Raw genomic sequence first — 12378 nt, 5'->3', positions numbered from 1 at the left:
CGTCATGAGCCTGAGCCCCGATGCAACAATCCACCGCCCTATGATGGAGACCCCAACTCCTGCCGGGCTTTCTTGTCCCAGTGTTCTGTGGTGTTTGCCCTACAGCCACGCACATATGCAATTGAGGAGTCCAAAGTTGCTTTTGTACTGACGCTCCTAACGGGAAAGGCTCGAGACTGGGGAACGTCCGTCTGGGAGACTCAAGCTCCCTGTTGTGCATCATTTGAGGATTTCTGCCAGAAGATGGTGAGGCTGTTTGACCGCTCTGCCAGGGCTCAGGAAGCAGTTGACCAACTAGCACGGCGTCGTCAGGGGGGTCGTTCAGTGACGGAGTATGCTATCCAATTCAAAACCCTGGCAGCTTCCTGTGACTGGAATGAAGGGGCCTGCCGATCCATGTTCCGGGCAGGATTGGAGGATGACATTCAGGATGAGCTGGCCACCCATGACTTGCCGCATGATTTTGACGACCTTATCAATATGGCATTACGGATCGAGGGTCGCCTTCGCCGCCGTCGTCAGTGCCTGGCAGTTCGTCTGTCCTGGAGGGCGGAGGAGTTGTCTCCGGTTTCCCCTACAGACTTCTTGAACACAACTTCCACTGAGCCTGAGCCTATGCAGGTGGGGCGCCTTCGCCTCACTCCCCAACAGAAGCAGCAACGTCTTGCCCTAGGGCTGTGCCTGTACTGCGGCAAGCCTGGTCACTTCGCAGCAGGCTGTCCTTTAAAAGCCAAGGCTCGCCAGTAAAGAGGGGGATCCTGGTGAGCGCTACCCCTTTATTGCATTCCCCCTACTCTCGTACTCTCCTTCCTGTTTCTATTCAGTTTGGTGACTTTTCTAACTCCTGCTCGGCACTGATTGATTCAGGAGCCGAGGGCAACTTTATGGATAGCTCTCTAGCCACCCAGTGGGGGATTCCTGCCATTCCTCTTCCTGAACCTATTCCTGCCCGTTCCCTGAATGGCACTTTAATCACTACTGTCTCCTATGCTACCCCTCCTGTCATTCTTATTGTCTCCGTCAATCACCGTGAGGTGACCACGCTGTACCTTCTTGAATCCCCGAGTGCTCCCATAGTGTTGGGGCACCCGTGGTTGGTGCAGCATGGCCCTCACGTGGATTGGTCTAGCAACTCCGTCTTGTCATGGAGCCAGTTTTGTCTTTCATCTTGTTTGGGTGCTGCCTCTTTTCCTGTGTCTGTGTGCCCTGTCTTGCAGGCGGAGGCGGCTGATTTGACCGGGGTCCCGGCAGAGTACCACGACCTGCGCCTGGTGTTCAGCAAGTCCCGGGCCACCTCCTTACCTCCGCATCGCCCATATGATTGTGCCATTGAGCTCCTCCCAGGCACTTCTCCGCCTAAGGGTCACTTGTTTTCCCTTTCCGGTCCTGAAAGAGAGGCCATGGACAAGTATATTAACGAATACCTCAAAGCCGGTCTCATCCGACCCTCTTCATCTCCCGCAGGTGCCGGGTTCTTCATTGTCAAGAAGAAGGACGGCTCCCTGCGTCCCTGTATAGATTATCGAGGCCTGAACGACATCACTATAAAGAACAGGTACCCCTTGCCTCTTATGTCGTCTGCCTTTGAGCTTTTGCAGGGAGCCAAGGTCTTGAGTCCCCCAGAACGGAATTACGACATAGGTAATCGGGAGTTGTTGGCGGTCAGGCTGGCTTTGGGGGAGTGGCGTCACTGGTTGGAGGGTGCAGCTCAGCCCTTCCTGGTCTGGACAGATCATAAAAACCTTGAATATATCCGTTCAGCCAGGAGGCTGAGCTCCCGACAGGCTCGCTGGGCCCTCTTCTGGCCGTCCATGGCCAAGGATGTCAGGCAGTTCGTGGCTGCCTGCTCAGTGTGCGCTCAGAACAAGACTTCCAATGCGCCTCCTGTTGGTCTGCTCCACACTTTGCCCATCCCTTTCCACCCCTGGTCACACTTGGCCCTTGATTTTGTCACTGGCCTCCCTGAATCGAAAGGCAACACCGTCATTCTCACGGTGATGGACCGTTTCTCCAAGTCGGCCGGTCTTCACCAAGCTTGACCTCCGGAATGCCTATCACCTGATTCGCATACGTGAGGGGGATGAGTGGAAGACAGCTTTCAACACACCCATGGGACACTTTGAGTACCGGGTCCTACTGTTTGGTCTGACCAATGCCCCAGCTGTCTTCCAGGCCCTGGTTAACGACGTGTTGAGAGACATGGTGAATCACTTTGTCTTCGTGTATCTTGACGATATCTTGATATTTTCTCCGTCTCCGCAGGTACACACTCAGCATGTTCGCCAGGTGCTACAACGCCTGCTGGAGAACCAGCTTTATGTCAAGGCGGAGAAGTGCGTCTTCCATGCCCAGTCGGTTCCGTTTTTGGGCTTCATCATTTCTGCGGGAGAGATCAAAGCGGACCCCTGTAAGGTAAGGGCCGTTGCTGAGTGGCCAGCTCCTGACTCTCGTAAGGCTCTGCAGCGGTTCCTGGGGTTTGCCAACTTTTATCGGCGTTTCATCCGGAACTTTGGTCAGATTGCTGCACCCTTAACGGCACTCACCTCTCCACCAAGGACCTGCCTCTCAGGGTAGCCTCACGCAAGCTGGCACCCAGGTTCATTGGCCCATACCGGATCACCAAGGTCCTGAGTCCACCGGTGGTGCGGCTCAAGCTTCCTACCACGCTTGGTCGGGTGCACCCTGTTTTTCATGTCTCGAGGGTTAAACCTGTGTTGTATTCCCCTCTGCCCCTCGACTTCTGTCGGCGACGAGGTGAGCCCCTTCCTGCGGCGCCTGGGGGCGTCCGTCGGAGGGGGGGTACTGTCATGTCCTCGGTTTGATCACCCTGTCCTTCGGTTGTCGTGTTTTGTATCTGTCTGCATGTTGTGAGCACATGGTGTTTTGTTTTGATCGTTCGCCGTGTACTCCTCTGTGGCGTTCCTCCCTCCCTCTCGTTACCACCCTTACTGCTCATAATTGGTTGATTTCGCTCACCTGAATTCAATGTTTTGTTCATCTCTCGCTCTATTTATTCCCCTCTTGTGTGTCGTCCGGTGCCAGATCGTTGTTCGCCAGTTCGCCAATGCTCAGCCGCCCCGTCTGGTCCTGTCGAGTCCTGTTAAGTCGTGCCATTGTCGGCTCCCTGTCAGGTTTTTTGTTGCTTCTTCCAGTTGTTTTGTTTTTCTATTTCTCCTTCCTCATTTCCTAGGCCGGGCATCTGCATCCCCGCAGAAGTTCTCTCACTCCACTCGGACGCCGGCTCCCTAGCTTCTTCCTTCCCTCTCCGCTCTCTAATTCCCCATGCGGCCGCGCCATTGAGCGCCCTCTGCCGGGTGTTTTTTGCAAGGATGTTTTTGTTTGCTCATTGTTTCTGTTGGACTATTATTTTCCTAAATACCCCGGCTGGATTTTTGTTCTTTTGAGGAATTTCCCTTTTTGTTTGGACTTATTAAAAATAAACAGTTTTCCTGCTGAAGCCTGCATCTGTGTCCGTGTTGTGTTCCTGACAACGCCTCCAAAGCTACTTACAATTGAGAAATACAAGAAGCTATTCATCATAAGAGACAAATAAACACAGGAAGTGCTCATAATACAAAGTTTCACACATTATTCAGATTAGAACAAGCTAGTGATGGATATTCTATTTAATGATTTGTCAGTCATATATTGTGTGCATCTCTAATGAATACTCACACAAATCTCGTGATTCCTAATTGTGATACTGAACTAGTTTATAATTTTCATTCTTCAAACTTTTTGTAGTACCATATAGGCCAGGGGTCAGCAATCTATGGTACACAAAGGGATAATAACTGGCACGCAAGCAATAAGGATATACTGCATACCAATATACATGTTGAGGTAATCATTCCTCATAGTTGCACAGCCTGTTAGGATCTATAAATACTATTAAAGTGTTAGAATTAAACCTGCGCTAGTCTACAGATGCACGTGACTCCAGGTGTTGTAACAAATAATGCTACCTATCAGATTATGCTACCAACTGTATTTTTAATATTGTAAGGTTAGGTTTAGGTTTGGGGTAGGTGTAGGTCTTAATAAAGCCTCAAACCACATTAATATCATGCTGGAAGCACAATCTGACATGTAGCATTTTTCGCTGTTGAATTACGGTCCCTGCTGTTTTAATGGGAGGTGGCAAAATTTGACAGGGTAAAAAAAAATCATCAGAATTGTTGTGCCCAGTTTTGACCCCCTGTCAAATTATTACCCCCTACGACCGCCTGAAACGCTGTTTTTTTCACCTCCATGCCCAAACGTCTTTGTTTGGGCTTCCGAAAGCGGATGATGTCAGGAAACAGTGGTTGCAATTTATTTTTTAACTCTGTCCCTGAGCATTATAACCCCAATTTGCTATTGTGTGCTGCGCATTTTACTGAGAACAGCTTCCACAACATGAGGGAGTACAGTGCCTGCCGGATTCGCCAAAAAGCTTTTGTTGAAAGACGGAGCAAGGGGCGTGGCAGTACTGAAACACCGTCTAAGCTGTTTGCCAATCACAATGCACTGGGACAGCTAACCAATCACAACACATTTTGTTTTTCGGAAGGCGGACCTTCATCAAAGCCGGAACTAATCGAGCTGTTTGCGCCAGGATGGGGAGAAAAGTATTTTAATAATGTAAATTATGTGAAAAATAATGCGTTTTTCGAACCACCAAGCATGAGAGCATGTTCTAGTACACCCCCAAAACAAAATCAAGACTTTGTAAAAGAGCATAATAGGACCCCTTTAAATGTTTTTGTTTGGCAGTATTTTCACACAGTTTTGTGTGTGTGTGTGTGTGTGTTAATTAACCTTCTGGGTTCTGAGGGTGTTTTGGGGCCCTGGAGAAGTTTTGACATGCCCTGACATTTGTGTTTTTTCAGTATCTTAAAAACATATTATTGGATAAAGTCTGATAACACTGTATTCAGCACAAACTGGGCTACAATAATATGTGAGCAGCATGAAAGTACATGTTTTTGAGAAAACAACGTTTATGCGTGGTTAGTGAAAAACTAAAATTTTTAAGTCACTGAAATAAGGCCATAAAACATACAGAACATTTGTTCACAAGACTTTTGAGAACTGGATGTGGTAAACTAGAGTTTTTGCTACAAAATGATGTGAAAATCATCCTGTTCACTCGTTCACAGAAAAAATATATTCATTTAACTTTTGTAGGACATGATTTGTGGTAGAAAGGTGTATGCGAGGGAGTGACAATGGCCATGAATATTTAGTGACTCACACCTGAGAAACAAGGGCCTCCCAGAATGGGCCATCGATATGAAAGGGACTGAGGCAGGTAAGAAAGAGTGTGACGAGAGTAAAATAATGTGGGTTTTTGATAATTTGTATTTGTATTGTTATTTGTATTATTTGTATTTTATTTACAACACAGTATAATAAAAATATACACAGTGAAGGTCAATTAGACCCTTTGCAGTTTCAAACAATAACTTATTCTTATCTGCACGATCAAAAATGACAGAGTATTTTTAGTTCTTTTCGTGGTCATCAAGAAAATACAAGACAGACCGCAGCGGTGTGGGCTTCGACCTCAGAGGGTTAATATAACACTCACTGTAGCTTCTGCAGTTTACAGTGTGGATCCTCCAGTAGAGCAGAGAGCAGCTTCACTCCTGAATCTCCTGGATTATTACAGTTCAGATTCAGTTCTGTCAGGTGTGAGGGGTTTGATCTCAGAGCTGAAATCAGAGCAGCACAGCCTTTCTCTCCAATACTGCAGCTCCACAGCCTGCAGAGAGAAAGAGAAAAACAAGTAAAGTCAATAATTAATAGTCATGTTTTAAAGGTTTGTTATTGAAACAATGTAACACTACTCATCTCCATCTCTTCAATAAAAATGTGTCAGATTTGAAAAGTGTTTGTAAATCTTTATAAAGTGATGAATATTCTACACTGTAAAAAAAATTGAGTAAGTATTAAGTATTATGACATTAATGACAAATTACAGTAATTCACATTTTTTATGCAGAAAAATTACTGTATTTTTATACAGTAGTCAGAACCATTCATCAATCACAGTGAGTAATGGCTTCTTCTCCTGCTATTGTTGTTTGCACCGCTTGCCACATGTATAGTTTAGCTTTTAGAAGATTTCAGAATTAGAGACACGCATCCAAACTTTTTTGAGGACAGTAAGAATGTGAGGGCTGTAGCCCTAGATAATGCTAGATAAAGCTAGTCGGCTTTGGATACGACTAGCTCAGGGAGTCCTATACAATGTTCGGTTCCGATTACAGAACCTCCGCAGCAGGGAAACTGGGTGACTGTGAGGTGGCATAGTCGCGGGTCAAAACACCGCTCTTCCGTTCCGATCAAAACATCAAACAGGTTCTCCCCACTCAGTGACGCACCCGCTGAGAAACCTGATCAAAGTGCTCTAGTTATTGGCGATTCTATTGTACGGAACGTGAAAATAGAGACACCAGCCACCATAGCATTCATAGACATTCTGAACTCTATTGGGGTTAGACAACACGTGTCAGGACCTACTTATTGTCGAAATCTTACTCTAGATTTAATAATGTCACATGGAACCCTTGGGAGATATCATCAGGAAACACGGTGTTAGCTTTCACTGTTATGCTGATGATACTCAGTTCTATATTTCTTCGCGGCTCGGCAAAACATACCAATTTGAAAAACTAACGGAATGCATAGTCGATATAAATAACTGGATGATGAGTCATTTCTTACTGCTTAATTCTGAAAAAAACAGAGGCGTTAATTATAGGACCTAAAAACTCTGCATGTCATTTGTAAAACTGCATTTTTCCATCTCAAAAATATATCTAAATTACGACCTATGCTCTCAATGTCAAATGCAGAAATTTTAATCCATGTGTTCATGACCTCAAGGTTAGATTATTGTAATGCTTTATTGGGTGGGGTTGTTCTGCACCCTTAATAAACAAACTCCAGCTGGTCCAAAATGCAGTAGCTAGAGTTCTTACTAGAACTGAAGAGTAGAGTCTTGTGCTTCAGAAGACCAAGAAACATTGATGTTATGCTAAATGTAGCTTTATTTAAAGGCAGTAACTGTGTATTGCTGATGCAATGATAGTTACATTAGCTCAAGCATGTGTGCTGTTGCTAGTTAATGGTTAACTGGAAGAGATTTATATTTTACAGAAAATGTTTCACATTCAAATGAAACAAATGTTAGATTTAAACCCGTTAATTCTCAATAAGAACTTCTGTAGACCTCTAACAGAAAAAAAGTCAGTCTAGTTAGTAATAAGTGAAGCTGGTAAAGCTGTTTGTGGAGTTGTTTAATCCTCCTCTGCTGAGATCTTCAGAGATTTAATGTATTTTATCTTCAGTTGATTTCATCTAAGTCAGTTGTAGTTTTTGAGTTTCTGTTTGTCTCTTTTTTCTGTTCTCTTCTTTCCTTCAGTGGTTTTGCTTGTTAACAAGCTTTGACAAGCTCTTATAAATAATATATGAAGATTTTGTGGCTCAGATAAGGTCCAGTGTAGTTTATTTCTTTGCTCATCATCATTCCACATGTTCCAGATGTGGGCCGACATTATGTTGCTATCTGGTTTTGTGCAGCCATTAACATCTCCATCGGCAACACATTCTATCAACACAAACCATTCATAAAAAGATCTGGCCATTGACTATATTTGCATGTCAAAGAGGTGGCAATGACACTGCGTGATGTTAAAGCATGACGAGGGGCCTCCGTCTCCAGCATCTCCCCATACCACCGAAATGACAATGTCCGTTCAATGTGGCTAGCCTTGAAGACCCCGCTGTCACCAATGCCTTCCAGATAGAACATCAGAACCAGTTTTAGGCGCTTGAAGAACTAACCAACCTTGAAGATCAGTGGACACTGTTTCAGGTAATGGAAGTAGAAAGTGCCGAGATGAGGTATTGTAGATGATGAGGCTTGTATAAAGAGTGGTGGATTAGTAAAAAGTCCTAGAATCTGATCAACAAATGCTGACGTGTAAAGCAACGCTGTGAGCAAGCACCAACCTGAGAGGCCCAGGAGTATGCTGTTAACCAGTATCACACCCTAGATCGCCAAGTCAAATGGAGCTTTTGGCAAGACAAGCGTGCATGAGTTGAGAAACAAGGCAAAGAAGCGCAATGAGCAGAGGATCGTAATGACGCAAAGACACTCTACCACATTGTGAGTTGTCTGGAGCATCCAGCAGGGGAAACTGCTGCTGACCAAAGAAGCACAAGAGCAAAGGTACATTGTAACATTGTAGTAGTGCTAAATGCGTGTGCATTTCTCAAGGTGCAGTGCATGCGTGTTCTACGTCAGCAGCACCACACACATGGGTCGTGATACTTTTGATAATGGTGGCAGATGGTGATGTGGGGGAGAAGAATTGTTCAATAAAGTTGTTAGTTTTGTTTTCTGTGTGCACAAAAAGTATTATTGTAGCTTCATAAAATTACGGTTGAACCACTGATGTTAGATGGACTATTTTAACAATGTCCTTACTGTGTTTCTGGGCCTGGGAACATTTCAGTTACATTGCTGTCTATGTAGAGTCAGAAAGTGCTTGGATTTCAACAAAAATACCTTAATTTGTGTTCCGAAGACGAAAAAAGGTCTTAAGCGTTTGGAACAACATGAGGGTGAATAATTAATGACAGAATGTTCATGTTTGGGTGAACTATCCCTTTAAGAAAACAGATAAATACTGTATAAAAGTACAGTATTTATTCTGTATAAAAACGTGAAGTGCTGTAATTTGTCATAATACTTAAAATAACAGCCGAGTAGTTAATTTAGTGATAATTTTACAGAATTTTGCAGACAATTTAAAGAAAACAACCAGAAAAAAATCGATAATTTTTTGTAAAATTGGGATTTTATTTAACAGTGCATTTGTGTAATTTTACTTCTTACTCAAAACCGTATAATTACTAAGATGTGATGATACTCACAGTAGTTTCTGCAGCTTACAGTGTGGATCCTCCAGTAGAGCAGAGAGCATCTTCACTCCTGAATCTCCTGGATTATTACAGTTCAGATTCAGTTCTGTCAGGTGTGAGGGGTTTGATCTCAGAGCTGAAATCAGAGCAGCACAGCCTTCCTCTCCAATACTGCAGTCCCACAACCTGCAGAGAGTGAAGATCATGAATGATCTCTGAGATTGTGTTTAAGCTCTGGGGTTAGACTATGTTTGTGTGACATGGAGCGGATAAAGTTATAAAAACGGTAACGCTCGTGCAAATATTCATTCGGATATGAAAACACACCGATACGTGGCCTTATCACCCTCTCGCGGTGCAAAAAACCTCGTACAATCTGTGCTTCTACATCCACAGGATCGTCATCAAAAGGGCATGCCATGCTGAGTGACCTCTCTGAAACAAACTAACCCTGGAACATAACCTGCTCCGGTTATCTTCAGAGAGCAAGTTGCTATGGTTACTTACATACCCTGAAAGTAACCTCCGATTTTGGAACCGAAGCTGAGTTTATCCGCTCTTTTATCCTCAAACATACCCAGGTAAGTCACATTACCTGCTTTTTGTAATATACCCCTGGACTGTCTGTGTCGTGTTTTGCCCCTGTTTCTGTTCCTGTTTGTCCTTATTTGGTCATGTTCCTGTCCTCGTTCAGTTTGATTATTAGTTGATTCCCCGCACCTGTCTATCCCTTGTCAAGTCTAGTATATAATCTGTAATCTGCCTCATGTTTCTTTGTCAGGTCTCCAAGTTATGTTCGTGCGTCATTCCTCATTACTGTTGTGGATTTCCTCCCTGTGTTTGTTCATTAAAAGACTGTTTAACGCTTCTCTGCGTCTCCTGCGTTCCTTCCGGCAGCGAATCGTGACACTAAGCATTAAAAAAAAAAAAGTTTACTATAAAATAATTGTATTTGTATTTAATACTCCCTTTTATTTTAAAATATATTATCACAATTTATTATTTTGTTTATTATTTTATTTTTAAAAACTAACTAAATAAAGTGCAATAATATTATCACTATTATGAATTTATTTTTTTATAGTTATATTTAATGGGTCACACTGTCACTTTATGTGCAGTATGAGGACCAAACCAAATCTCCACAAAGGGCAGGTTTGATCCAGATCAAATGTAAGATCGGATTACATGCTCTGATTTTAGTTCAGAATCCCTCTTTTGCTTTTGAAAAACCCATTTCCAAGATTTGATCCAATCCATGATCCGAAATCCCACTGGATTACTTTTGAACAACTGGGCCCAGGTTCTCTTATGAGAACCAGGCTGAAAAACTTATTTGCACACCCCTGCCTTAGTCTGCTGTCAGTTTTTTTGGTTAAAGAGGAGAATACTTTTTGTACGCGAAGAAAACAAAAATAATGACTTTATTCAACAACTCGTCTCCTCTGTGTCTCTCCGCATCACCATTGCGCCATTTTGGAGGATAACCACTGTGTCGCACGGATACGCTGTTTTTGTTCAAATCAAAGCGTAAATACACATAGAAAACATATCCTTGTGTCGCGGCTGACACAGAAGAGCATACACTGCTTGCGTTCATTGGATATTCTCCAAAATGGCGCTACGGTGATGCGGAGAAACAGAGAAGACTAAAACAGACTGTGTTTGTGTGACTGTATTGTGAAATGTTTGTTTACTAAAACAGACATGTTGATCTGCTGTATCAACACAGAAATGTTTTCTGAAAACACCTATAATTGCTGCAAAAGAAGCAACTCAACAAAAGTCAAGGGTCAAGAGCCCAACAAAAGCAAATGCTGATCTCCATGATGGTGACCTAAAACGAAACATTTTCAATAAGACGTCAACATCTAAGCCTCTGTTAATTCTCAATAAGAACTTCTGTAGACGCGTGACAGAAATAAAGTCAATCTGGTTAGTAATACTGTAAACGAAGCTGGGAATGCTGTTTGTGGAGTTGTTTAAACAGATCTTGAGAGATTTAATATATTTTATTTTCAGTTAATCTAAGGCTGTGGATGAAGAAAGTTGTAGTTTGTGTTCTTATTTCTCTTTCTTTCAGTGCTTGTTCACAGCAGGTGTTTGAAAGACTTTTTGAAAGAATGTTACAGGAACATCATACTAACGACACAAAGGGACTTTGATCAAAACTTTCTGCTTTATTCTTAAACAGGATAACCCAGTTAAATCAACAGCAATGCCTGGGCAGAGCTGAGAAGGAATTCAGTACACAGTAAATTCCCGAGTGTTAAATTAATTAAATCTCTCAAGATCTCAGCAGAAGATGATTGAACAACTCTACAAACAGCATCACCAGCTTCACACATTACTAACCAGTTAGACTTTATTTCTGGAGTATCTAAAACAGAATTAATGTTTAGATGTTTTTTTTTTCTTCAACGTTTTTGTGAATAGTGGTTGCTTTAGTTGACCCTTGACTTTTTAAGTTTAAGTTTCTCTTTGGCTGGCACAATTGTGTATATTAAACACACATGTGATGGCAAGAGATACTGTAGGTGGTTATAACATAATGGCTCATCAGTATGTATGTGATATATCCTTGTGATGGCAAGAACTTATGATAAAATCATGTCATGTGTCTGAGTCTCTGATTGCAATTTATCTAAAACTGTAGCGCTTTCATGATTTCTATGTCGTTACAGTTATGTGAGATAACAATGTGAGAAAAACTTTATAAGTGACTTTTATAAATATGGTTCATAAAGAGGTTTCAATTCTGGCACTCATAGACATGAAGAATCAGCATGTGAATCTCAGCAATGGTGACAAAATATTCTGATAATTTTTATGTGATTTTTGAACGTGACAAAACAAGGTAGTAAAAAGTCACAACAAAAAATAAAAGCAAATAGTAAAAATAAAAGAAAATACTAAGACAATGCAGCTGCATAATTTATTCATGTCGCAATGCATGCTGGGAGCCATGGATGAGTTATGATTGGTGCACCCAGAATGCACTGCAACATGAATCTGTCTGATGCTCGTCACCATTGTTGAGATTCATAGCTGATTCTTGATGTCTGCGTGTCTAAACAGTACATCTGCTCTAAACTGGTGTGCAAAGTGTTTTTAAAGCTCTTTATATTATTTCATTAATATGCAGTTGTGATAAATAACAAACTATATTACTCATTACCACTGATGACATCAGTGAACCTAGCTACAACATGACAACTATGTCATTATCAAAAAAACAGCAAATATAGTCTAAACCCATTTTCTCTTGGTTTTTCTTACCATAACCAATGCATTTGCAGAGAAAAACTAATGTTAAAAAGTCAAGGGTCAAGAGCCCAACTAAAGCAAACGCTTATCTCCACAATGGTGACTTCAAATTGTCTTATTAAGAATTAACAGAGATTTAGATCTTAATGTTTATTGAAAATAATACAATTTGAAGTCACCGTTGTGGAGATAAGC

General features: G+C 42.3%; 1 protein-coding gene across 1 annotated transcript in view; it reads right to left on the bottom strand.

Moving 5' to 3' along the window:
• The window catches only part of LOC107732245 (ribonuclease inhibitor-like), a gene marked incomplete at its 5' end in the record, with an annotated part of 70896 nt that overhangs the window by 29716 nt on the left and 28802 nt on the right, over positions 1 to 12378 (bottom strand). Inside the window, 2 exons of the mRNA XM_016543521.1 lie at positions 5573 to 5746; positions 8929 to 9102. Coding sequence (XP_016399007.1) covers positions 5573 to 5746; positions 8929 to 9102 — 348 coding nt within the window. The remainder of the gene's footprint in view (positions 1 to 5572; positions 5747 to 8928; positions 9103 to 12378) is intronic.

This window comes from Sinocyclocheilus rhinocerous, unplaced genomic scaffold, assembly GCF_001515625.1.
Source record: "Sinocyclocheilus rhinocerous isolate Xijiao unplaced genomic scaffold, SAMN03320098_v1.1 scaffold909, whole genome shotgun sequence".
Taxonomy (NCBI): Eukaryota; Metazoa; Chordata; class Actinopteri; order Cypriniformes; family Cyprinidae; genus Sinocyclocheilus; species Sinocyclocheilus rhinocerous.
This window is presented reverse-complemented; position numbering and strand designations above follow the sequence as displayed.